This window comes from Panthera pardus, unplaced genomic scaffold (genome assembly GCF_024362965.1).
Source record: "Panthera pardus isolate Hobbes unplaced genomic scaffold, ASM2436296v1 HiC_scaffold_15, whole genome shotgun sequence".
NCBI classification, from domain to species: domain Eukaryota; kingdom Metazoa; phylum Chordata; class Mammalia; order Carnivora; family Felidae; genus Panthera; species Panthera pardus.
Window position 1 is genome coordinate 2,621,075 of NW_026526710.1, and position 27,034 is coordinate 2,648,108.

Sequence of the window (27,034 nt, forward strand, 5' to 3'; positions counted from 1 at the left end):
CAGGACCAGAGGGTGGGTTTCTTTCCTCCTGCAATCCAGCTGGTTCTTTTTGGTTCCTCCCCTTCAAAACTCATTTCCTCAAAGACCAGGTCCCTCCTGAAAGCCCTTAAGTAAGGTAGTTTGCCCCAGGCCTGCACTTGTGCATCTGTCCTAGCCCCTCCTGGTGTGGGTGTTAAGTGGGGTTCCAGGAGAGGGTGATGATACAGCATCTTTGGGTCGCCAGCTGCCACCAGCCCCTTGCCCCTGCAGAGAACACACCAGAGCTTCTGGAGAAATTCAAGCCTGTTGCCCAACTGCTCAAACCGGTGCGGCTTCTGCAGAAATGAGTGGTGACTCGGGCACACCCTTGGCACCTTCAGAGGGCACCTCACTCCTCCCAGCACTGGCTCATCCTCTCCCCAGCTGGCTTTGGGGATCCTCTTGTTACAGCTTTCATTCTGGGCCCCCATTCCTGAGCACGGGAGTATAAAGAACCTGGTGGCTTCAGCCCAGGGCTTGAGGCGTGTGATTGTGGGTGGGGTGGAGAGGGTGGAGTTCTGGGAAGGACTTTAGGTGAGGAAGACAGACATCCCCACGGGCTGCATGGATTTACCGAGGGGGAGAAAGAAGAAGTGTCTCTAGGTCTCTGACCTTTGAGATACTCCAGGGAGAAGAGCCGGTGTCTAGTCACATTGGCCACTAAGATTTGGGGTTGAGACAGAACCTGGCTTCTCAACCTAACACAGGAACACTCAACCTTAGGATCCTGCAGGAGCTTTAAAAGCTACAGACACCCAGGTCTCACATTCAGACTCTGGTCTGTCTGGGGTGAGGCCTGGCCTTCAGAAAGTTCCCCAGATAATTCTAATGTGCAGCCGGGGCCATGAACCCCTGACTTACTGGTTTTGTGACCCTAAGTGACCTCAGTTGCCCCATTTGTAAAATGGCACTTAGGAGATCTCACAGGGGTTTTTGAGGATTTGCTAACAGATGTAATAATAACAAATAAGTTGTATTGAGGTTAATTGTGAAGCTGAGATCCAGGAAGAACTTTGCAGAATTCTAGACAACATTCTGCAAGATATAAGGGACCCTTACAAAATGGGTAGGAACATGAGCTCAGCAGTCAGACTGCCTGGGTGTGAATCCCAACAGTGATTTATGAGCGGTGTGTTCTTGGACATGGCACCCAACCTCTCTGTTCTCTAGGTTCCCTCCCCTCAGACCCGGACAATAACAGTCCTTACCACCCAGGTTACCATGGTTAACATGAGGATGAAATAAGGTGTGGTTCTAATCTGAGGGTGCTGTTGTCTCCCTTCCCTGCTGGGGGACACTTGGCAATGTCTGGAGGCATTTTTGGTTGTCACAACTGGCAGGGAAAGAGATTACTGGCAACTAGTGGCTAGAGGTTGAGGATCCTGCTAAACACACTATAATATACTCTAGGGGCTCCCGACTTCAGCTCAGGTCATGATCTCAGGGTTTGTGGGTTCGAGCCCCATATCGAGCTCTGTGCTGACAGCTCAGAGCCTGGAGCCTGCTTCAGATTCTGTGTCTCCCTCGCTCTGTACCCCCCCCCCCCCTGCTTACACTCTTTCAAAAATAAACATTAAAAAAATAAACAAACATTCTACAATAGTTTTCCAGCCCAATGTCCGAAGTATAACCCTGTAACCCCATATTCATAAAGCCCTCAGCAAGTGCCAGATATAAAGACTCAATAAACAGGGACACTATCGATGTTCTTTCTGCCCTCTAAATCATAAGCAGGGTGGCCTGACCCTCGGTATGGTTCTCACACCAGGAAGCTGAGCCTGGCCCACTTGGGACACAGAACATTCACTCGGTGCCAGGCCCTGTGCTGATATGTGTCTCCTCCCATGACCCCTCAACAACCTATGAGGTGTCCTGCTATTAGAGGAGGAAACAGGTTCAGGGATGTTCACCAGTCACAAAGCTAGAAAGGAACTGTACTTAAACTTAGATCTGTCTGCTCTGAAGGCACAGAACAGTGGCAGAGCATATATAAGGCCAGCTTTTTTTTTTTTTTCCCCACCAGAAAAAGTAGGGTGTGTTCTAGTTTATGTATAAAAATCTCTCTAGATAGGAACACAATAAATACACTGGCAACAATGGATGTCTCTGGAGAGAACTGGGAACCAGGGAGGAAGGGCAACTTTTCACTGTTGTATTTGGAACCTGTGAATGTATTATGTATCCAAAATATAAATAAAACTGAAATTAAAGACTGTTCTTTAACTACCAGTGTTTTCCTGAGTTGCCTGGTTTTGAGCACCTGGGGTGCTTGTTAAAAATACAGATTCTAGATCTACACAGACCAACTTGAATTGGAACCTCTGGGGGGAAAGCTTGGAAAGCTACATTTTACAAGCCAATCTGGTGATTTTTTGACTTAGGAAAGAAAATAAACCTAAGGGGCGCCTGGCTGGCTCAGTCGCTGGAGCGTGTGAGTCTTGATCTCGGGGTTGTGGGTTTCAGCCCCACATTGGGTGTGGAGATTACTTAAACATAAAACTGAAAGAAAGAAAGAAAGAAAGAAAGAAAGAAAGAAAGAAAGAAAGAAAGAAAGAAAGAAAGAAAGAAAGAAAGAAAAGAAAGAAAGAAAGAAAGAAAGAGAAAACAAAGAGGGGAGGGGAAAGGCGAGGAGGAAAGGGAAGACCTAAGACTGGAGTCATAGCCCAGAAGTTAGTGCAGCCAGCTCCCAAGTCTTTGCAGAAGCAAAGAGGTGGGCAGGTGACGGGGCTGCATGGAAGATGGCCAGGTCTTCTCTGGGGAGCAACGGAGAGCTTCACACAGGGGCCCCTGCTCCCCACTACTCAGTCCCAGTCAGAAGGCCGTCCAAGGACAGGGGAGAGTAGGTCCTGGTGCATGAGATGCAGGAGAGAGGCAAGAAGCTGCAATAGGAAAAAGGAGCGCCCCTGCCCCACTCAGCCCACAAAACTGCTCTTATCACATCTGTTTGCACAGAAGGACAAGAACCTGAAGCCACGCTTTGCCCCAACGAACTTTGACTTCACTCAGAGGACTTTGTTTTTATAAAATCCCATATTATATTGTGTTTCTGGGACCCACAGAGGTCTCAAACTCAAAGGCCCATGGTGGGGAGCCAGGCAAGTAACATAAACAAGGCTGGCCTGGTGTGAGACAAGAGGGAGAGGTGGGGTCTGTGGCAAACACATCTCCTGGGGAAGAAGGCGGCTGCAACTCAGTTCCTTCTCACTGCTGCTCTGCAAGAAGGTGGGACCAGTCCTCCTGCTGCTGCTGGATCTTCCAAGTTCTTAAGCAAAGCCAGAATCCACATATATGATTTTTGTGAGAGGCTAGGCTCTGAGCCAGACTTTCTTGGTTCGAATTCTAGCCAATTACACTTAACCTCTTTGGGCATCAACTTTTGTCATCTGCAAAATGGAGATAAACATTCCTGCCAAAACATCCTGATTGTAGTAACGGGACAACATCGGGGAAGCCAGGCTGAGGTGGCATTCTACAAAACCACAGGCCCAGACTCCAAAAATGTCGATGTCCTAAAGGACAAGAAAAGTCTGTTCCAAATTTAAAAGCAACTAAAGAGACGTGACAGCTCAATGCAACACCTGGGTAAAATCCCTGCTAGAAAGGACATGATGAGGACACGTGGAGAAGTCAACATACAGGTCGTTATTAAACAGTACTGCGTCAATATCAAATTTCCTGAATTTGATCACTGAATTGAGGTTATGTAGGAGAAACGTCCTTGGTTTTAGAAGGAAGTATCTAAGCATGAAGGGTGGTATCTGTAACTAATGCACATGGCTCAGGGGAGAAACACACAGTTCACCCCCATCATTCAGTTTCAGCATCTGGGCACCTGCCTCCTTGCTGAGGTCAAACGGCACTGTTCTGTCTTCTTGTCTCAGCTTTCCTAAGCGAGTGTTCTTTTCATGTCGTCTATTTAGTGCCACGTTGTTCACATTCGGTGCTTTTAGTTGGCGATTTTGCTACTAATAAACTGTTAGGAATTTTTTAATGTTTATTTTAAGTAGGCTTTGTGCCAATGTGGGGCTTGAACTCACAACCCCAAGATCAAGAGCTGCACGCTCCACCAATGGAGGCAGCCAGGTGCCCCGGCGATTTTGCTATTTAAAAAGAAGGCAGTAGGGTGCCTGGCTGGCTCCATCAGTGAAGCACGCAATTCTTGATCTCGGGGTTGTGAATTCGAGCCCCATGTTGGGTGTAGAGATTGTTTAAAAATAAAAATCTTTAAACAAACAAACAACCCAGAAACACATAAAACAAGGTTAACCTATTGAACGGCTGACAAAATATTGTGACCAGAGCCTCATAGGAACCACAGGAGCAATGGTTCAATACTAATTCAGTGTTCATGATGACTTTGTAGAACACAACTGCTATGAATGACAAGAATTGACTGTATATGTATTTTAGTTGCTATTCTCGCAACTTTTTTGTAGGTTTTTAAATTTTCAAAATAAAATGTTAACAAAATTTCTCAGAGGCTCACCTGATTGGGGTGCCAGAATTCATACCAGGCAGTCCAGACTCAACAAAGACACAAGAGGTGTCCCTTATGAGTATATTTATGTGTATACAGACACACACACACACACACACACACACACACACACACACACTCACACGACACTGAATGGGGAGGGGGATCAAGACAGGAAAAACAAGAAGCATCCAAGTGGCACTGGCACAGGGGAGGAGGAGGGACAAAGGGAGCATTTGTCCCCACTGAGGCTCCCACCGGCGGCCTCCTAACAGGAGGTAAACCCAAAGCTGGAAGAACAGGAAGTGCTTATTCTCTTAGAGGAAAGTTTCAAAGTGCAGTCATTTCTCTTAAAAAAAAAAAATAAAGAAGAAGAAGCCTCTTCCCTCCACTCTCTGCCCCCCTGACAAAAGCCCAATCCCTGGAGCTGGCTGTCCTTAAGGCTGGGGCAGGACGAGGTCGTGGGGAGCGGCGTAAGGCCAAAGATCTGAAGTGCCCAGGCCCAGAAGGGCTTATGCATAGTGGCTGCCGGGCGTCAGGGGGTGATCCCCTCTGTGGTCCAGCTGGTCCTGCAAGCGGGCGAACTCGGCCAGCTCGTTGAGCTCCTGGAACTGTCGGTCCGTCTTATGGCTGACCAACGAGCGGTAGAAGTGGACGGCAAAGACGATGAAGACCAGGCCAAAAGGGACCATGATGGTGGTGGAGGCGATGGCGGCGGCTTGGCCCGGAGTGATGCCACCAGTGCTGCTGACGTTGGCGACTGCATCGCTGGCCGGGGGCTTGCTGGTGGGCCGCAGCTGCCCGGGCTGCTTCTTGAGAGGCAAGAACTTGACCCAGCAGAGCAGCACCACTTCAGCCAGGAAGAGCAGCGTGCCGATGACCGTGGAAAAGGCCCAGGCCAGCTCGATGTGGCGGTGCATGCGCTCATGGGGTGACTCCTTGACCGAGTTGAGGTTATGCACGTTGCTCACCGCCTCGATGTTGGGCAGGATGCAGGTGCTGATCATAAGTGCAAACAGGTGCACGGCCACCAGCACCGTGGTGCATGCACTAAAGGCGATGAGCAGCCCGGGAGGGTAGTCATGGTCGGCATCTAGCTGCACCTCCACCATCGCCACCTAGGGGCAGGGGAGAGGCAGGCTGAGTGCCAGGATTGTCATGGCCCACAGAACCACACTCAAATCCTGGCTCCCCTCCCATCAAGCTCTCGGACCCTGGGCAAATCAACCTGGCCTCTCCAAGCCTCGGTTTCCTGATCTATATAACGGGGGTAAGAGCACCCCCTCACTTAGGGTTGAGAAAGTACTAGTGAAGATAGCAGGTTTGGAGCCCAGGCTGCCTGGATGTGAATCTCAGTTCTGCTATTCGCGGGCCACATGTCCTTGGGAAAGCCACTGAGCCTCAACTTCTTTATTTGTGAAACAGAGATATCACAGTAGTTCACAGGATTATTTTAACAATGAAGTCAGAGGGGTGCCTGGGTGGCTCAGTCGGTTGAGCATCCGGCTTTGGCTCAGGTCATGATCTCACGGTTTGTGAGTTCGAGCCCCGCGTCGGGCTCTGCGCTGACAGCTCAAAGCCTGGAGCCTGTTTCAGATTTTGTGTCTCCCTCTCTCTCTGCTCCTCCCCTGCTCATGCTCTCTCTCTCAAAAATAAATAAACATTTTTAAAAAAAATTAAAAAAAAATGAAATCAGAGTCCCTGGTACATGGTAAACATCTCCCAAATAGTATCCACTGCTCCTACCAACCAGCCAGGTATTTAAAGCCAAACCACAAACGGTTAAGATGGTAAGTTTGAGGGGCGCCTGCCTGGGTGGCTCAGTTAAGCGTCTGACTTTGGCTCAGGTCATGATCTCGTGGTTTGTGAGTTCGAGCCCTGCATCTGGCTCTCTGCTGTCAGCGCAGAGCGCTTTGGATTCTGTGATTCCAGAGCTCTCTGCCCCTCCCCCGCTCATGCTCTGCTTCTCAAAAAATAAACAAACTTAAAAAAAAAGATGGTATGTTTGATGTATATTTTACTATGATACAGTTTGCATTAAAAAAAAAAAAGCACAACCACCAAACCACCAGCGGCCCTCTCTGTTGGCCTAACATATGTTCCCAAGCACAGGCTTCTCCTTTACTCCCTGCTCCAGGGAGAAGGAGAGGGGTAGGGTAGAGAGATGAAGGCCCTCCCAGGCCAGGCCCAACCCTTTCTAAGGACACAGTGCACCAACCAACGAGGAACGTGAAGCTTCCTCAAAGAGACTGAGCCAGGCGCTGTTGCAGTGTGATTGGCAAGCCCTGGGGCCATCTCCTGCCCTCGCCCCAGCTCTGGGCCCCACGGCTGACGCACTAGTTGCTCCCCAGTTCCTGGAGACCTGTGGACCCAGGGTCACCAGGGGCACGTTCTGGGCCTGCCACCTGCTGCTTCTCACTTGGGCCTTGCAAATCACCCCCATGTGAAGATGCCAGCTCATCAGATCTGGACCAGGAACAGCGAGCAGTGGGCACACTGCCAGGGTCTGCCTGCCAGGCTGGAGGGACTGGGGCAGCAAACGCCAATGGCAATACCATTAAGGATAGTGAGTGGCCCTTCATAAAATGTTTGCTATGTGGGTACCAGGCTCAGAGAGGGGAGGTCCAATGCTGAAATGTATCCACTAGCCCCATACCAGGTGACCCTGACCCCTCCTTACCCTGGAGGCGGGGGATGGGGCTCTTTCTTTCCCCACTAGCTCTCCTGCCTGTTTGCCTGGCCCTGCTTGCTTTCATTTCTCATCTCTCTCTCTACCCTTCCTTTGACCAGGAAAGGCAGTGTGGGGCATTGGTCAGGATCACGGGCTCTAGAGCCAGGCTGCCTGGCTTTGAACCCTGACTCCTCTGCCCTTTATTCAGCTGTGATTCTAGCAAGCTCCTTCAACTTTCTGGGCCTCAGTTTCCTTATCTGTAAAATGGGAATAATAGTACATGACTCAGAGCATTGTTGTGAGGACCGAGTTAATCCCATGTAAAATACTTAGTGCCTGGCAGAAAGTAAATACTCAATAAAAGTGAGCTTTATTATCATTTTTTCAGTTTAGAAACCTTCATCCCCAAACCCACTATCTCTATATGGAATTGTGTGGGGTTTCTACTCTCCACTGGAAGGGTATACCTGGGCTGAAAGAACACCAAGGCCAAAGTGGGGGGCCTGAGTCTGGCTCCAGAACCACCTTCCTTATTTGACCTTGGTCAAAACCTTCCCCTCTTGTCTGTAAAAGGAGGGAACATGGCGAGATTAAGGTCACAGGCTAAAGCTTATTTGGGGTCTGACACCTTGAGAATCTGATGAAAATAATGGATATCCTCCTTCGAACATCCAGGCATATATATTCACAGGGCTTTTCAGACAATTTCAACGAGATTCACAGACTTGCCCCAGACTTGCCCCAGTTGATGACTGTATGAACTGTTCAGCCCAGGAGTTTACAAAATGTTTCAAACTCATATAAATCTGGGGCAGTGCCATCAGGATTTCAACTGTTTTTTAAGATCACTGGTGGCCTAATGCCAATCCTGAGAATTCTTAGTACACACGGGTGAGGGCAGGCCATCAGGGCACAGTGAGTTAAGGGACACATCCCAGGGACCCCTGTTCTCAGCCACCAAGCCTGCCCACGCTGGAAAGGGAGGGGGACACCCTCCAGCAATGCATGCCTTCTGCCACCACCTCCCCACCCCCAGCACTTCCTCTTCCTGTTTTTGGCCTGTTGCCCCGGAACCTGAAACTGGAGAAGGGACAAGCAGGAGAGCCCGCTGGCTGCTTGGCTGCCTCAGGTCCACTGACTATTTATTCACTCACTGGAAATATCCAGACCCACGAGGTACATCAGGCTGAACTGAATGCTGGGGTATATTCCAGGGGGACATATACAGGTAACTAATCTGTTCCCTTACCTGGTGTCTCCCCGTCTATGTAGCCATTAAGGATGAACTGGCTTCTCCACTTACAAAGCTGGTGACCTTGGACAAATATTTCAACCTCTCTGTGTCACATCAATAAAACAGGGGCCCACTTCTTATGGTTGTTATGACCATTTAATGAGCTAATGAATATAAAGCCCTTGGAACAGGAGCTGGCATACAGTAAGCTTAACAAAGTATCAACGATTATGAGCAACATCATTATTCTTTTACAAATGAGGAAAAATGGGCTCAGAGAGGCGAGGTCAGCTTTTCCAGGGGTCAGACTGCTTCTAAGTGGGAGCTCTGAACTCAGATCCATGTGGCTTTAAAGCCCATGTGCAAAGTGGATAATAGAAGCTCTTTCTCACCTGGGTGCTCCTACAGACTGAATGCTTCTGTTCCCTCTAAATTCTCACCTTGAAACCCTAATCCCCAGTGTAATAGTAGTAGGAGGTGGGGCCTTTGGGAGATGATTCGGTCAGGAGGGTGGAGCCCTCGCAACAGGTTAGTGTCCCTACAAAAGAGAGCCCGGGGGCACCTGGGTGGCTCAGTGGGTTAAGCATCCACTCTTGATTTCGGGTCAGGTCATGATCTCACTGTTGCTGAGATGGAGCCCTGCGGAGCCTGCCTGGGATTCTCTCTCCCTCTCTCTCTGCCCCTCCCCTGCTTGTGCTCTCTCTCTCAAAATAAATATATAAATTAAAAAAAAGGGGGGGGGTGTATGTGTTTATACATGGAACCTGCTTAGGATTCCCTCTCTCTCTCTCTCTCTCTCTCTCTCTGTCGTTCTCCCCCGATCACACTCTCTAAAAGAAAAAGAACAAAAAGAGTGAGAGAGCCCAGAGAGCCCCTTGCCACTCCAGCCATGGGAGGGCAGAGTGAGTAGACAGCAGCTTTGAATCAGGAAGCCAGCCCCTCCACAGATTCCGAATCTGCTGACACCTTGATCTTGGATGTCCAGTCTCCAGAACTGTGAGGAAATAAATGTCTGTTGTTTATAAGCCACCCAGTTTGTTATTCTGGTACAGCGGCCCAGATGGACTAAGACAGTTGCTGAGGAGACTAAATAAGGTCTTGACATGTAAGCATTTACCACAGGGCCAGGCTACAGGAGGTGCACAATAAATTTTAGTTAAAAAGAAAAACATGGGGCTTGAAGCAGAAGAGAAATAGCCCAGGGGTGCCTGGTTGGCTCCGTGGGTAGAGTATGCGGCTCTTGATCTTGGGGTCATGAGTTCGAGCCCCATGTTGGGTGTTGAGATTGCTTAAATAAACTTTAACAAAGAGAGAGAAAAAGAGAGAGAGAGAGAGAGAGAGAGAGAGAGAGAGAGACAGAGAGAGAGAGAGAGAGAGAGAGAGAGAGAGAAATAGCCCCTGGACACCCTCAGCTGATCCCATGAGAGAACTGATCCCATGAGCCAAGGTTCTGCCCCCTGGGGTGGGTGAGAGGGTCAGATCCCCACTCTGGGCCTCATCTGCCCAAGTTCCAAACCTGGGGCATAAGGGGAAAGTGTGCCCCAAACCACACGGTGCCAGATGGCTACCTCAGCAGGACAGAGACCACGCTTTCCACACCATTTGTCATACTCACAGGATCCAGGACCAGAAATCACAGCTGTTGGAACGGACCTGACCTGGGGACACCAGAACTGGCCAGCTCTCCCAGAGGTCTTGAGCTGGGGAGAGGCTGGCAGCAAAGCCTGAAATGCTGGGCACTTTGAGGAAGAGGAAAAGCCCTGCTCCCAAGCTCTGGAAGAAACCCCATTACCCTCACCAGCCCCTATAATTCCTGGGGCTTTGACCATGCAGGCTGACTGTATGTACTGTTCCCACACTAGGGGCAGAGTTCAGTGCCATGGGGCTGCGGAAAGAATAATGTGGACTGAGAAGGAACGGATGGCACGTGTCTTGGATCCTGATGAAAACCATTCACAGGAATACAAGCCACTGTTTTTTCCAGAACGCTTCCCGCTTGGGAAATCTCCCCACAGATAGCAAGAGTAAAGTCAAGGGGGCCTCGCGGAATCTGGCAGGCGACTCCCAGGGCCCCAGCTCAGTCCCAGAGAGATCAGATCAGATCAGATTGCAAGCAACTTCACAAGGTAAATATAGCCAGAGTGCTGGGCCTGTTAACCCAAAATAAACAGCTCCCAGCCAGCCAAGGGCCTGCTTGAACCTGGCCACATGGGGCCTAAAGGGATAGGAAGGACGAGAGACTGCCAGCCCCACCTCACACTGGTCCGTGGATCCCGCACGGTGAACACTGGGATGCCAATTTTCAAGTATGAGACAAGAAGATGACCATAGGACTCTACAAAGGGTGGGGCCTGGCTGGCTTTGCCAGGCATGTGCCCGCTACGCCCGAATGCCAACCATCATTCCTCGCCCCTGCTGGGCTCCATGGAGACCCCTGCCACCTGGTGACTCGAAGTCTAGGCCCTTCTGAGACAGTCCTCCCATGCCTGGCCCGACCCCAGCACCCACAGTTGGGAGAGCCAACTGTCCTTTTCTAAGCCGAAGCTTCACTGTTCACTCCTTAAGGAGGGTGGGTGGCTGGGCCTGGAACAGGAGGGCCACCAAGCACAGCCACCCAGGTCATCCAGAGTTGTCTGAGCTTGCCGCACTACCTCAAATGCAAACCATTTATTAAGAAAGAATTGAGGCCTTGTCTAGTGGTTTATAAACTCTTTTGACCACTTCAGTCCAGTACTCCAAATGTTTCCATAAAGAGAAACACATTTGTAACAGAAACAAAAGTTTCCCCAAACAATACTTCTTCTTCTTCTTTTTTTTTTAAATTTTTTTTAACGTTTATTCATCTTTGAGAGACAGAGCATGAGCGGGGAAGGGGCAGAGAGAGAGGGAGACACAGAATCCGAAGCAGGCTCTGGGCTGTCAGCACAGAGCCCGGCGTGGAGCTCGAACTCATGAACTGTGAGATCATGACCTGAGCGGAAGTCGGATGCTCAACCGACCGAGCAGGTGCCCCACAATACTTCTTCTTAAAGGAAGGTAATATAGCCTAGCCTTACAACACCCAATGCATGCTATTTCATTCCATTCTTATTTCATTTGGAAACAACAACAATAACAACAAAACAAAAAACAAAAACAAAAACCTGGTGGTGATTCACTAAATATAGGTCATAAGCTAAATTTGTTGAACTTGCTGGTTGGGGGAAGTACAGGCCTAGGCTCTTTCTTTCTTTTTTAAATTTTTAAAAAAATATTTATTTGGGGGGAGGGGCAGAGGGACAGAGAGACACAGAATCCAAAGCAGGCTCCAGGCTCTGAGCTGTCAGCCCAGAGCCCGATGGAGGGCTTGAACTCATGAACCCTGAGATCATAACCCGAGCCAAAGTCAGAAGCTCAACCAACTGAGCCACCTAGGCACCCCTGGGCTTTCTCTTGATCTAGCTAATTCCAATTCCTTGGTTTTACCTTCCAAGTCACCCCTGTTCTGTGGCCTCTCAGGTGAGGATGAGACCATTCACCTACTTACGGGAAGTATGTATTGAGAGCTTACTATGTGCCTGGAGGACCTTGTGGCTCCGAGAAAGTGCAGGAACTAGGACAGCAAAATCTCTGCCGCAGCGAGCATGGCAGGCACTGAATATTTAGGCAAAATAAGTATTTTCAGATTGTGGTAAATGTCCTGCAATCCACACTCTCCTGCTACTACACTTATCGAACATGTCCTAAAGACGTAACTATATGACTTGCTTCCTCCACTATACTCTTATTTCCTGTTTCCCCAGGATCCAGCACTGTTCCTCTTCCCTCTAGGGGCCACGGTAAAACACTGTTGAAGAAATACATCAGGGACACCTGCGTGGCTCAGTTGGTTAAGCGTCCAACTTCGGCTCAGTTCGTGATCTCGCAGTTCATGAGTTCAAGCCCCATGTCAGGCTCTGTGCTGACAGCTCAGAGCCTGGAGTCTGCTTCGGATTCTGTGTCTCCCTCTCTCTCTGCCCCTCCCTCACTTGCACTCTGTCTCTCTCTGTCTCTCAAAAATAAATAAACATTTAAAAAAAAAAAAAAAAGCTACCCAGAAGTCCCATTAGAGAGAAACCTGCTGGCTTTTACTTAAACTTTCTCAGCTTTACTTCTCCAAGGGACCCCACCCCAGCCCCAAACATTGATTACTATCATGCCATCTTAAGAAACCCTAGAGTTCTCTCCTTCACCAGACCTGCACCCAACAACTGGCAGAACTCAATACAAATCCCAGCTGAAAATTCCAGAAATGCAGGACAGACACTTGTGAAGTTTTACAAAAGGCTTCTCTGAGAGGCAGGGAGCACCGTCCCCTTGGGGCATTAGACAAATTTCCATTTATAAACAGCCTGGAGTGCAGAACCCCACATCTGGAAGGATTCAAAGGCCCAGCTATCAACCAGCTACAGCAGCCAGAGGGCAGTTAAGTAGAAATGGCTCCAAGTCAGACCTACCAGTCCATGAATTTTACTAGCTGGGTATCTTAACTTCTATGTTTCTAAGAGCCTTAGTTTTTCTATCTATAGTAAATATCTTTTAGAGTTGGTCTGAGGAGGGGGCCTGGGTGGCTCAGTTGGGTTAAGTGTCTGACTCTTGATTTTGGTTCTGGTCATGATCTCATGGTTCATGGCTAGGGAGTCTGAGCCCAGCACTGATAGCTAGAGATTCTCTCTCTGCCCCTCCCCCACTCGAGCTCTTTCTCTCTCTCTCTCTCTCTCTCTCAAAAATAAATAAACTTAAAAAAAAAAAAAAGAGTTGATCTGAGGATAAAATAAGAATGAAAGAAAAGGGTCCAGGGTCGTTCATATCTAGTGGTTAGTAAATAGTAGTAACATCATCAAGATTATTCTAGAATTCATCACACAACTCCTCTCCTCCAAAACCTTAATGCCTCCCACTGCCTACACAAGAATTCAGATTTCCGAAACAGCCAGTCAAAGCCAAGCAACACCTTACCTGACTAGATTCACCTTTCTCAACTACTCCCTACACACCCTCAAGTCCAGCCACACCTGCCCCGCCACCTTTCCCTGAGACCCTAAACTTCCCATTTTGTAACTTTGCTCCCAACACTTCCTCTGATAGGAGGGTTCTTCCTGAGCTCTGACTCTTTCACCTCTGGAATCACACTATTTGGAATCAGTTCACCCCTGGGGCGCCTGGCTGGCTGGCTCAGTGGGTAGAGCGTTCAACTCTTGATGGTGGGGTTGTAAGTTCAAGCCCCACGTTGGGTATAGAGATAACTTAAAAAAAAAAAAAAAAAAAAAGAAAGAAAGAGAAATCAGTTAACCCTTACCAAAGTAGTCCCATGGGAACAAGGGTGAGCGAGATTCCTGAAAACCTGGGCCAGGTATGTTCTAAGTGCTTTGCAAGTACTAATGCAATGAACCCTCACACCAACTCTGTGAGGCAGGTACTGCCATTATCCTCATTTTACAGGTAAGGAAGCGAAGGCCCCGAGACATTAAGTGACTTCCCCAGGACCTCACAGTTGTGAGCGGTAAAGCCGGGATTTAAACCCAAGTTGTCTGGCTCCAGAGTCCTTGTTCTTTCTTTGCTCTGCCATATTCGGGCCTCGAGCTCTGTCCTCCTACCACTCCCGGTGTTTCCCCCTAGCGATGGGGCCACCCCAGGGTCACAGGGCTCTGCAGCTCACCGGCCAAGCAATCCCAGCCAAATTATCCACCTGGGACAAAGCACCTGCCCTCGCCTGCCCTCCACAGATCGTGTGAAGATCACAAGAGATGGTGCAAATAAAACACTTAGCACAACGCCTGGCCTACTGCAAGAGCCCAGTCAACAAAAGCAATGATCACTATTTAGTAATCAGCACTATGAGTAGTAACGGTTATTTCTTACTCGTCTCCATGGCCCCCTGAACTCTGAACAACGTATCCCAGAGGCTCAATGTCTTATGATTTCAGCCCTTCCTTCCAACTCATTTTCACAGACATTCCAAGCAACTTCTGAACCCGTTCTGGGACCCGGGAACAAAAGGGTGCTGGCGGGCAGAGAACTTGAGGAGGCAGATAATCCAAAAATAATTGATCCCAGGTTGTGGAAAGCATTTTGTTTACGGCAGCAAGCTGACCTTCCCAATTATCTTCTGCTTAGGCTAACGTTACAGCCTGCCCTCCGCAGCAAACCAAGATTGCCAGTGTGCTTGCCATGGTCCCGCAAGGCACAGGGTCAGGCCGAGGGGGCTGCCTCTCACTTAGATAAACTGAGGCACAGGTGACTTGAGTCATACCCTCATCTCCAGGAGCTCCTGCAGGATGCTGACCATGTGCTATGTATCCAGGGCCCCTGGTTTAGGGAGTCCGGATGCTGAGCCTAGCAAAGGCATGTTGTTTCCAGAAATGCTGTCAGGAGTAGGATTCTTGTTTGCAGACGAGAGAGGGTCCAGCTACAGTGTGTACAATCAGATTCTGACAATTCCTCAACCTCTGGTGGGCTCAGTCAGGACTCATAACGAATCCTCATGCAAGACGAGAGCAGGATAGGTACCCGTTTTGTCCACATGAGGAAACTGGCTTCAAAGAATATAAGCCGCTTATCTGAGATCCTGCAGCCTATCTCCCCAGCACATCAGGGCACCTGGCCAGGCCCTTCCACCCACAAGGGGGGAGTCTCTCAATCCCCTCCGGGCTCTTCAGAGACCCTCCCTCAATCTCACCTGCTGAGCAGGTGAGCCTGGTAGGCTTGCCAACTCTCCTACCTTTGGAGATCGGAGGTCACATCAGTGCCTCTGGTTTTCCATGTCTCTAGGAAGGAAGCCCTCTGGGGGCAGGAAGTTGGTTGTGCTGACTCACGGGCCAAGGGAGAGTAGTCCAGGAAACTTGCCACTGTTTCCATGGTGCCGGGCTGTGTGGCACCCCTTCCTCTCAGAGGCTCACTCACAAGGCTGGGTGTCTGTAGTGGGGAGTGGAGCAAGGTAGACCTGCCTGCCTCTTCGATCTGTCTGTCCAGGCCAACTCCATTTCTCCCATAGATTTACAGACTCACAACAGTTGCCCCCTTGTAACCACTTTCCCAGAACACAGGCTGTGATGGGGCTCGCCCCTCCCTGTCAGAAGAACTTTGGGGAGTTCATCTGTGGAGCCAGGAAGGCTTCTCCACCCTGACCAGGGAAAATATAAAGATTTTTCTTTTGTAGTTTTTTTTTTTTTTAAAGTAATCTTTACACTTAACATGGGGCTCGAACTCACAACCCCGAGATCAAGAGTGGCATGCTCTTCCAACTGAGCCAGCCAGGCACCCCCTGACCAGGGAAATAGAGGTCCCCAAGATATAGTCTGGATGAGCCAAGGCCCACCCAATGCCACTGGCTGCCCTGCTTCCTGACTTCCTGCACCATATTCTTAGCAGGAGGAAGAGGAAGGTGCCATCTGATTGAGAGGCTAGCTTCTCCAGGCCTAACAGGACTCCAGAGGGCAGGAAAGTGCTACCCATTAGATCCTCAGTTCTCCCGAGGGGGGAAGGGGGCTGGGCAGTTATGAATTTATGACCCCAAGAAAAAGGGGAACAGGTATGCCACCATCTTAAATTCAGTGCACAGCTGTGAGAAGCTAATGGTGTCACTCCCTGCCCCCAAACTGTAACGTTTTTATTTTGCTTAGAAGAAACTTTCCTGCTCTATTTCCCATCTCCCAGGAGTCCTGGTCGAACATGTCCCTGGCTGGACGTTGGTCAGAACTCCACACACCCACAAAAGGCACAAGTGCCCAAGACAGTTCTGAGCCTGCAGACTCAGGTTCAAATCCTGCTCTAGTAGAGTACCGTATCGCCTTGGGAAAGTTCCGTGGCAAAACCACCTGAAAGGGTAGTTGAGGAATTAGTGTGGAAGTTTAGGGAACCTACAGGATGCCTAGTACAGGGTGAGTGATTGGTAAATGTCAGCTAGTCTTAAAGATTCTTCAGGCAAGAGGCTCAGACTTGTCTCCAAGGATCTGGGAATGACAGAACAGAATTCCATCATATGACCTAAACTAAACACTAGGGTGCCACTCCCTCACACAAACACACACATTCTCTCATCTCCTCTCAAGGGCTTCCTCGATTTAATTCTTTTTTTTTTTTTCTTTTTAATTTTTAAAAATGTTTATTCATTATAAACACGAACAGAGCACAAGTGGGGGAGGGGCAGAGAGAGAGGGAGACACAGAATCTGAAGCAGGTTCCAGGCTCTGAGCTGTCAGCACAGAGCTGGACGCGGGGCTCCAACTCACGAACCGGGAGATCATGACCTGAGCCGAAGTCAGATGCTTAATAGACTGAGCCACCCAGGCATCCCTAATTCTTAGAGATACTTCTAAATAGCAGCCTTCATTTACTGATTCAGAAATCAAGATCCAGAGAGAAATGTGTCTCAGGTCACCCAGGCAGTGGCAGACCTAGGGAGAGCTCTTCCCCACCGGACCACCTGGCTTTTCCACTGAGGCCCCGTGTGCTCTGGGCCTGCTCAAGGCTTCTAAAAAGTTCAGGCTCCATTGCGTCCGGCCCACTTGTTTGTAGAACACAGGGAGAGTACCAGACACACTCCCAAGAAAACACGAGGGTGCAGCCACTCCCTCCCTCAAGGCCAAGAGCTTAGCTCACTCACTGGGGAGGCGGGAGTGCTCTGGGCTAGGGACCTTGTTGGGGGGGGGGGGGAGACCCCACTCACACAGGTTGATGTCACACAGTGATAATCACGAATTGTTCTGTAGGCCCCGCCCTGGGAGACTCCAGGCCTGAAGGCATCCTCAGGGCCACTTCTTGGTCCAACCTGCAGCCTCACCTACACCACCTCTCAGAGGCTCCTCGCTGCAGCCCAGCCTGGCATGGGAAGAGGAAACTATGCCTGACCCCCCAGATCAGCCGAAAGCCCATTCATGGGGAATATGTCCCACCGGCCTCCCCCACACCCAGTGACTCAGTGGCAAGTTTCTGAAGAGTAGACTGAGGGTGGAGAGCGGTTGTCAAAACCCCAGGCTGAGGCTCTCGGAAAATGCAGTGGGAGAAAGGTTGTCAGGAAATCCCCTCCACTAGGTGATAAAAGGACATGGCCAATACCTTTTGGCCTCAAGTATGAGGTCATGTGAGAGACAGCTCGACGGTCCCTCTCCACCTCTTGACACCTGCTCCCAAGGAGATCACACCCTTTCCGGCCTTCCTTTCCCCCTGAACATATATGTGGGACTGTCTTCTTACAGATCCACTTCTAAGATACTGCTCTTTCCTCCCTACTTGCTGCATCAAACTTGCCCATTTGAAGGCACCTGAGCCCCCCAACCCTGGACAATTTCTATGACACCCAGTCTCCCACACCAGGTGTCACTTGTCGCCCACTTTTCCTCACGTCCAGCACTCTGGACTTCCCACCCCCCAGCGTCCACAACACCTTTCTCCCAGATCTTTCCCGCATCCCCTGCCCTCCCGGCCCGCCCAGCTTGCTCCCTGTGGGCACCGTCGGGGCTGCGGGCGGGAGCGGCCAGGACAGGAGAGGGGGCAGGGCAGGGCGGCCCGAGCTCACCATGGCGAAGCCGGAGAGCAGAGCAGAGGTCCGGCTAGAGGCTTTGAGCTTGGCACGGCTCAAGTAAAGCTTGCGCCAGGACAGCGCCTGCATCGAGTGCTCGTTGAGGCTCATCACCTCGGAGTAACTCTGGCCGATCCAGTCCGGGTAGGTGACGGCGGCTGGCGGCGGCGACGACCCCGGGGTCTCCCCGTCCCCGCTGCGGCGGCGGCTCCGGCGGCTGCCGCTGGTGGTGCTGCCGCCGCTGAGGGGAAGCTCGGGGCTGTTGTTGTTCGGGGGCGGGGCGGGCTCCGGATGCATGGAGCACCGTGCAAAGGCGCGGGCCGGCCCGGGCGCCTGCGAAGGCAGCGGCCCCCACCCTCCGCCGCACCTCCGCCTCCGCCTGAGGCAGCCGCCGCCTGCCCCCCGCGCGGGCCGGGCCTGACCCAGACGGCCGCCAAGCACGAGAGGCAGGTGGAGGAAGCTGCTGCAGCCCCAACTCGCAGGCCCGCCGCGCCGCTTGCAAAAGCCCGGGGCGGCCCCGACGCGAGCCTGCGCGCTAGCCGGCGTCCAAGATCCTTGGTCCGGACCCTCGGCGCGCGCCGCGATTGGCCGCCCCCTTGGGCTCATTAGCATGGCCCCCGCCCATTCCTGACACCCCGCCCACGAGGAGGTGGGAGGTACCGGCGCAAGTCATGTGACTCGTGCCCTCCGACGGCACCGCCCACCGTCTCCGGCGCGGGCTACGAGCGTTTGCTCCTCTTTCTGGCAGCTCTCCAGGCCCTCAGGGCCGTGTCGAGCTCTCGCTGCCCGCGCCTCCCGTCTCAGCTGCTCCGATGGCCCCTCGCCCAGAGCTCGGACTCCTGGGTCGGGCCACCTGAGGTCACCTCTCGGCACCTCCTGAGGCCCGTTCCCCCTTGGAACTAAGTGGCTCAAGGTCTGTAGGAAAAAGCTGGCTGAGGTCTAGAGTTCATTCGGTCTTTACTTACTGAGCACCTACCAGGTGCCAACTTGTTTAGTCGCTCAGGGGTGAACAACATGGACAAAATCCCCTGCCTTCGTGGCGCTTATATTCTAGAGGGAAGACACACAAACACCAAGGAGTAAAATTATGATAGTTTAGAGGGTGATAAATGTATCCGGGAAAAAAAAAAAAAAAAGGCAGGGTAAAGGGGATGAGTAGTGCCCGGGTTGCAATTTTTATTTAAGAATGCTGTGGTCGGGGAGTTTTGGTCTGTTTTGTTCAATCCGTTCACTTGACGGGTCACCAGCGTCTGATGTGTAGTAGGTTGGCTGGCACCCGATAAATATTTTTTGAATGAATGAATGCTCAAACCCATTCAGAAACTGTTTACTGAGCGCCTAGTAAGTGCGAGACTGAGGGATTCCAGGAAAATGGTAACCTTACTGGAATCATATTTTAGTGGGGACAACAGGCAATAAATTAATAAGTTTACACTTTTCTGACTTGGTCACATTTGAAATGAGACCTGAGCCAGCGATGCAAAAAGCCAGGAGCCTGTATTCAGGGGACAATAGCAAGTGCAAAGACCCTGAAGTGGAGGCAGAGGTGAGGTGGGGTTAGAGGTCTAGGCTCTGGGAGGACAGGGACATTTACTGTCGGGTTCACAAGTGTACCCCCGTATCTAGAATAGCACTAGGCACGTAGGTGGCGCTCAGTAAGTATCTGTTGAATGAATAGATGTGGGAGAGACAGTGATGAGTGAAGCTCATAATTAGCCCAGTCAAATCACAGGCATGTGGCATTCCAGGTCAGCGATGATGAAATTTAACTATTGTCACCACTAGAGGGCGCTCCTCCACACCCCCCACATTATGGGATAAACCTTAAGGCCCCTTCCTCCCCAAAGTCTCTGGGATTCCTCAGAGGCCTTTCTGGGCGTTTTCTTGAAGGCTAGGCAAGTTGGAATTTGAAATCTCACCTCACTGGGCTTGTTTCTTTGACGGCTTTTGTACTTGTTACTCCTTCCGCTTACCATCTGTGTTCGAATGCCACCTCCCAAGACAGACCTTTCCTTTCTGTCTAAAGTAGCCCCTATCTCATATTCCATCATCTCACCCTACTTTATTTCTTTTGGAATTCTGATTACTACAGTATCTGAAATCACCTAGTTTATTTATGTATTGACCTGTTTGTCCTTGTCCCCACCCCAGCCAATGAGCACCCTGAGAGCAAAGTTGGTGTCTGTTTAAGTCACTTTGTCAACACCCCAGGGACTCTCACGGGATTAGGTGCACAGGAAACTCCTATTTGAAGCATGTTTAATGAATAAGATGTGCTTGGGTCTGAAGAATCCTTGCTCAGACAGAATTGGGTACACACAACATTTGGAAGCTGGTGGGGCCTGAGGGAGGCCACGTCTGAAAGGGGAAGAGGCTGGAAGCTGGAAGGCGAGATTTGCTGATTTAGAAGGAACAATGGGATCTGGGAGTGGCAGTTTAGCAGGGGGCTTTGGAGTTGGGACGAGGCCACGTTTCCTTCCTCCAACTCCTCCATCATGCCCCTCCCCCCCTCCTAATTCTCTGCAGTTTGAATCCTACCACATGCACAGAGCAGAAAAAATAAAAATATTATCCAGACTTGGAGGGGAGGCATCTGGGCAATCCCTGCTTCCGGCCCTAGGTCCTATAGCCCTGAAGGGCCTGTGGTTAGTAACTTTTCCCCACCAGCCGGGACCTGAGATGCACCAACTCCATTCCAGACTAACCATTGGAGAATCCTATTTGAAACCCAAGCTGCCCAGCCGGGCGGTGCTTCCAAACTCCACGCGTAGCTCCCCCTAGTGGCCAGGGACGTGTGCTCTCAGCCTTTGGGAGTTTATATCCAAAAAAAATCCAAATAGAATTTTTTCAGTCAACTCTGTGCGTGAGCCTATAGAGATCCAACTGAAAATGTTGCTGCACCCTGCCGCTGTGGCTGTGGGCACAGCCCAGGGCTGACCAAAGATGGCCCGAGCTGCCCTTGGAGATCGGGTAGCAAGCTCCTGGTAAGATGGAGTGAAAAAAAGCTAATGCTTAAGTAGTGCTTACTAATGACAGGTGCTATTTTAAACCCTTTATTATTAAGTAATTTATATATTGTAAATAAGTACATAATATACAAATATAACACGTATGATTTAATATATATTACATATAATTGATATTTTATTAAAGTTGTTATATACTCATTATATATTTTTTTATTTTATTTTTTAAGATTCTTTAAAAATTTATTTACTTTTTAAATTTAATTTTTTTTTTTTGTAATGTTTATTTATTTTTGAGAGAGAGAGAGAACATGAGCTGCGGAGGGGCAGAGAGAGAGGGAATCACAGAATCTGAAGCAGGCTATAGGCTGTCAGCACAGAGCCTGACACGGGGATCAAATACACAGACTGTGAAATACTGACCTGAGCCAAAATCCAGTGCTTAACTGGTGGAGTCACCTAGGCACCCCTATTTTATTTTTTTTTAATATTTTTTATTTTTAATTTGAGAGAAAGAGATTGAGAGCAGGGGAGAGGGACAGAGGGAGAGATAGAGAATCTCAAGCAGGCTCCATGCTCAGCGTGGAACCCAATGTGGGGCTACATCCCATGACCCTGGGATCATGACCTGAGCCGAAATCAAGAGTCCAAAGCTTAACCAACTGAGCCACCCAGGTGCTCCTAAATATTGTTTTAAGTAGGCTCCATGGCCATCATGGGGATTGAACTCATGACCCTGAGATTAAGAGTCATATGCTCTACTGATTGAGCCAGCCAGGTGCCCCTTAAAATTTTATTTTTAAGTAATCTCTATACTCAACATGGGCCTAAACCCACAACCCAAGATCAAGAGTTGCATGCTCCACAGACTGAATCAGCCAGGGCCCCCCATATTATAGGTTATATTAAATACGTGAAATGATTTCATTGTTTATTATTTTATTATATTGAATATATTGTATTCAACTCAAGAGTTTTTTACAACTCATGCTATTAATATCACCATTTTCCAGATGGAAAATCAGAAAACTAATGAGTATAGTAAGTACTACAGGACATTAAACCTTAGAGTGGGACTCTAGGATCTGGGGCTTCACCACCATCAAACTCACACCTGCCTGCATCTCCAGAGGTATTTTGTTAACGTGTAAGTTACTAAAAACCACCCAAGCAGTTTAGTTTTAGCTTGTTCTCAGGGCAAAGTTTGAGAACCACTGAACTAGATGGGCTTTAGTTTTTAAGTACTTTCAGTCTTTTACAATGGTTGGGGTTGGCTGTTCCCTTGTCTACTCAGTTGCAGTGTGACCTTGGGCAAATTACTTAACCTCTCTGAGCCCCCAGTCCTCTTAGCAAAAATGGAGGTATTAGAAATATCTATTCATGGACCCTGAGTGTGGACACCTAGTCACCTCTCTCAGGCAGATTAATAGGAGAGGTATATTTGATGCCCAGCTGAAGAGGAACCTTCTTGCCACTTCCTGTTCAATAAAAGCTCAAAGAATTTTCCACTTTTAAAAAGAGAGTACTTTGGGGCGCCTGGGGTGGCTCATTCAGTTGAGCTTCCGACTTTGGCTCAGGTCATGATCTCACTGTTTGTGGGTTCAAGGCCTGCATCGGGCTCACTGCTGTCAGGGAGGAGCCCGTTTTGGATCCTCTGTCCCCTCTCTCTCTGCCCCTCCCCTGCTCTTGCTCTCTTTCTCAGAAATAAATAAAACATTTAAATAAATAAATAAATAAAGAGAGAGAGAGAGAGAGAGAGAGAGAGTACTTTGTGGGAGCCCATCGTAATCTGATCCCTTGCTTCTGTTTGCTTCCTTCTCCCATCTCTGCCTCCCCCTCTGCTCTGAGGTTTAAAACCCCTAAATTAGGAGTGCCTATGACTCAAGAGTCATCTAGGTGTCATGAGTTTGAGCCTTGTGTTGGGTATACAGATTACTAAAAATAAATAAATGTTTAAAAAACACCCTAAATTAATAATCATAAAAACAACCACCATTTCTTGAACTCATGCCTCTACAGAACAGGGCTTGTATACCTCTGGTAATAGGAAGCTCACTCCTTCCAGAAGCCATGCATTTCCGTAATGGTTATTTTTAACAGTTCACAAGTTTTCCTTGTATGGAATTGGTATAGGCCTCCCTGTGACTCCCACTGTGTGCCACACAGAATGTGTGAAATCCCTCTGCTGCCCAGCCCCGATGCCAACTCCACAAGACATCTGGAAGGCAGCTTTAGTGAATGATCCAGAAGTCTTTCAGAATGGAAGAAGTGGGTAAAGAAAGCTGGAAACAAAGTTAGGTAACTGTCAGGGGAGAGGTTGTAAAATTCAGAATTAGGATTTGTGGACTTCACTGTTGATCTCCAAATCATTCTCTGGGCCTGGAGCTCAGAGAGCATGTTGGGGAGTCCTTGCTCTTCCTCCCTGTTCTCCACTTCCTGGGCTTGTGGGGCTCACTCTTCCCCCCCTGGTCAGGAGCCATTGCTGGGTCCATGTGTTTGTGCCTATGCCTTTTATGGGTAGTGTTTTTTCTGCCCTGGCTAAGAAATCATTGCCAACCCCAAGGTCATGAAGATATTCACCTGTTTTAAAACTTTAAAACATGGATTAAAAAAAAAAAGATCTAGAGGTATTGTTGTATGTTTAGGCATATGATCCATCTCAAACTGATTTTTTTTTTTAACTTTTAATTATAAGTAATCTCTATACCCACGTGGGGCTTGAATTCACAACCCTGAGATCGAGTCATATGCTCCACTGACTGAGCCAGCCAGGTCACCTTCAAACTGATTTTTGAGTGAAGTAAGGTTTCTCTGTTAAAATGTGAGGACAGTTTTGTCAAAAACCAAGTCCCTGCATATGTGAGGGTCTGTTTCTGGCCCCCCCCCACCTCTATTTCATTGCTCACTTTGTCTATCCTTTTGCCAGTATATCCTGTCTTGATTAGTCTAGCTTTATTTATTTATTTTTTAAAGACATTTGAGTCGTTTCCAGTTTTGTTTTTTGTTTTGTTTTTTTTTTTTGCAATTATAGGCAATGTTGGTATGAATGTTTTTTTTTTTTTTAACGTTTATTTATTTTTGAGACAGAGAGAGACAGAGCATGAACGGGGGAGGGTCAGAGAGAGAGGGAGACACAGAATCTGAAACAGGCTCCAGGCTCTGAGTTGTCAGCACAGAGCCCGATGCGGGGCTCAAAGTCACGGACTGCGAGATTATGACCTGAACCAAAGTCGGACGCTTAACTGACTGAGCCACCCAGGTGCCCCGATTAGTCTAGCTTTTTTTTTTTTTTTTTTTTTTTTTAAATTTTTTTTTTTTTCAACGTTTTTTATTTATTTTTGGGACAGAGAGAGACAGAGCATGAACGGGGGAGGGGCAGAGAGAGAGGGAGACACAGAATCGGAAACAGGCTCCAGGCTCCGAGCCATCAGCCAGAGCCTGACGCGGGGCTCGAACTCACGGGCCGCGAGATCGTGACCTGGCCGAAGTCGGACGCTTAACCGACTGCGCCACCCAGGCGCCCCTAGTCTAGCTTTAAAGTAAGTCTTGGGGTACCTGAGTGGCTCAGTCGGTTAAGTGTCTGACTCTTGATTTCAGCTCAGGTCATGATCTCATAGTTTGTGGGATTGAGCCCTGTGCCAGGCTCTGTGCTGACAGCCTGGAGCCTGCTTAGGATTCTCTCTCTGCCCCTCTCCAGTTTGTTCTCTCTCTCTTTCAATAAATAAATAAACATTAAAAAAAAATAAGTCTTGAAGTCGGGGCACCTGGGTGGCTTAGCTGGTTAAGCATCTGACCATTGATTACAGCTCAGGTGATGACCTCACGGTTTGTGAGTCTGAGCCCCATGTCAGGCTCTGCGCTGATGGTGTGGAACCTGCTTGGGATTCTCTGTCTCCCTCTCTCTGTCTCCCTCCTCCCCCCCCCCCCCCACCGTCTCTCCCCCTCTCTAAATAAATAAGTAAATGTTAAAAAAAATAAGTCTTGAAGTCAACTAAATTAAGTCTTCCAACTTTGTTCTCCTTTTTCAAAATTGGTGTGGCCACACAAGGTGCTTTACGTCTCTCTCTATATTTTGGAGTAAAATGGGATAAATGTTGTCAATGCATACATGATTTGGGACTCAATGCATCTCTTCAAGGGGCAGGGTGTCAGAGAATTAAACATCTTCCTGGATGATCTAACGTCTTCACTGGCAAAACAGGACCAACTAGGCCACACTCTAGAGACTCAGCACCGGAGATCAGGGAGGGCTGTATGGGCTGAATTGTGTCCTTGCAAAAGGATACCTTGTAATCCTAACTCCTAGTGCCACAGAACATGATCTTATTTGGAGATAGAATCTTTATAGAGGTAATCAAGTGAAATGAAGTCATTAGGGTAGGTCCTAATCCGATATGAGTAGTGTCCTTATAAAATGGGGAAATTAGAACACACAGAGACGTACCCAGAGGGAAGATGATTTGAAGAGACTCAGGGAGAAGATGGCCATCCACAAGTCAAGGAATGCCTGATGCTACCAGAAGCTAGCAGAGAGGCCTGGACCAGATCTTTCTATAGAGGCTTCAGAAATACACCTCGATTTCCAATTTCTGGCCATCAGAGCTGTGAGACAATACATTTCTGTTGTTCTCACTCATCTTGGCTGTGGTACTTTGCTGCAGCTGTCTAGGAACCAAATATAAGTACCCCAGAGTGAGCTGAGGTGGGGTCTTCCAGTCAGCCAGGGGAGTTGAGCTCATCAGAGGGCTGCAAGTGTATTCAAGATGTCAACAGAGATTAGAAAAAGATACAGACTTCGGAGCTAGGTACACCTAGATTTGAATCCCAGCTTTGTCAGTTTGTAACTGTGTCACTTTGGGCAAGCAACCCAACCTCCCTGAGTCCCATCTGTCAAATGGGAATAGCAGTGGGTCTTGGCAGAAAGGTTTGTTGTGAGTGTTCCACGAAAGAACATTTGTCTGGCAATTAGCACAATGCTCAGTAAACTGTGGTTACTATTTTCCCTCTTGTGGGATGTGCTGTTCTCGATGAAAGGGGATTGTCTCATTCCAAATCTAATGAATTGGGTAATCTGTGAGTATCTACTAAAGGCAGAATATCAGTGAGAATCCAATGGGAAAAACCAGACACCAGAGGAGGGGAATGGCTTTGTAGGCAGTGGGAGAGCTACGGAAGAAGACAGACAGGGGAGGGGGAAGCAAGCGCAGATTAGCAACAGTAGGAGGGCCTTGATCACCTCTGGGGTTGAAGCCACTGGGGGAGGAGCTGGGGTTTCTGGGATGCAGGAGGGACTGGAGTCACCAGGTAGTAGCTGGACCCACAGAAGGCCTGCCTGGTGGGAGGTGGAGACGCAGGAAATGTGGCTGCTGCTGGAGATACTGCCTGAGGCAGATAGAAAGGGAGAACCATCCTGGCATCTCCCTTCCTCCCACCCACCTGGTTCCTATCACTGCCTCCCACTGGCCAATCTGGCGGAAGCCAGTCGATCTGGCAGCTTGCTGGTGTTGGCCTGCCTGTGCTACAGAGCAAAGCAGAGTGAGGGCAAAGCATGGAGTTGAAGGCAGATAGGCCCAGGCTCAGCATAAGGGAGCGGGGGTCACGTTTCAACTCCATGAGCCGGATTCCCTTTCTAGAAAATGGGGATAACGGTAGTATGGTAGTCTCTCTGCATAGAATAGTTGAGTGTGTACAGTAAGATAACACGAGTTAACAGTTTAACCCAGTTCCTGGCACACAGTAGGAAGTACTCTATAAATGTGAAGAACGATCTAGTTAGCCATTTTCTGCTCAGAGGATGGAAGGAGGGAGGAGGACAGAGGCCTGGGTATAAATTCACGGCACAGGAACGGTCTTGGTGCTGGTGATATTTTTATCTCAGACACGTGCCCATCTGTCCCCTCTCCATTCTAAGCTGGTGACTCTGTCAGTCTCCTTTTAGAAACCCTGAGTCAGGGCTGACCGCACTGAGTTCAGGGGAATTGGGAGTTTGGTCTCCATGCTCCTTCAAAAGGATTTCAAATCCTCTTGACTTTTAGCTGGTGTCTCTGCCTCCCACTGGTGCCAAAGCCTCCTGGCTTCCCCCAGCCTGGGGCTGAGCCACCTCCAGTCTCTCTCTTTGTATAATTAAGAA

The 27,034-nt window shown here is 49.2% G+C and overlaps 3 protein-coding genes across 5 annotated transcripts in view; 2 read left to right on the plus strand and 1 right to left on the minus strand.

Annotated features, from left to right (window-relative positions):
* MORN3 (MORN repeat containing 3) overlaps window positions 1-4,872 on the plus strand; it is an 18,119-nt gene extending 13,247 nt beyond the window's left edge. For 2 of the 3 annotated variants that reach the window (XM_019467543.2, XM_019467542.2), the window contains exon 7: window positions 250-486. The gene's annotated coding sequence lies outside the window, so the exon portion shown is untranslated. Of the gene's footprint in view, window positions 1-249; window positions 487-2,973 lie in introns of those variants that run through there. The other variant, XM_019467544.2, reaches the window with a different exon arrangement.
* Window positions 3,640-18,467, minus strand: ORAI1 (ORAI calcium release-activated calcium modulator 1). The gene is made up of 2 exons (XM_019467541.2): window positions 17,936-18,467; window positions 3,640-5,613 (listed from the first exon to the last, which is right to left on the minus strand). Exons 1-2 carry the CDS (start codon window positions 18,233-18,235, stop codon window positions 5,008-5,010), a joined length of 906 nt encoding a protein of 301 aa, XP_019323086.1. The 5' UTR covers window positions 18,236-18,467; the 3' UTR covers window positions 3,640-5,007.
* A 242-nt stretch (window positions 18,468-18,709) lies between these two features.
* Window positions 18,710-27,034, plus strand: part of KDM2B (lysine demethylase 2B) — a 153,173-nt gene continuing 144,848 nt past the window's right edge. The window contains exon 1 of the mRNA XM_053901993.1: window positions 18,710-18,851. The gene's annotated coding sequence lies outside the window, so the exon portion shown is untranslated. The remainder of the gene's footprint in view (window positions 18,852-27,034) is intronic.

What these genes read in the sequence shown, in the direction of transcription:
- ORAI1 (XM_019467541.2), bottom strand. Translation starts at nt 18,235, where the DNA reads ATGCATCCGGAGCCCGCCCCGCCCCCGAACAACAACAGCCCCGAGCTT. An exon ending in TGCTCTCCGGCTTCGCCATG is followed by an intron (nt 5,614 to 17,935) that starts GTGAGCTCGGGC and finishes CCCTGCCCCTAG; the next exon opens with GTGGCGATGGTGGAGGTGCA.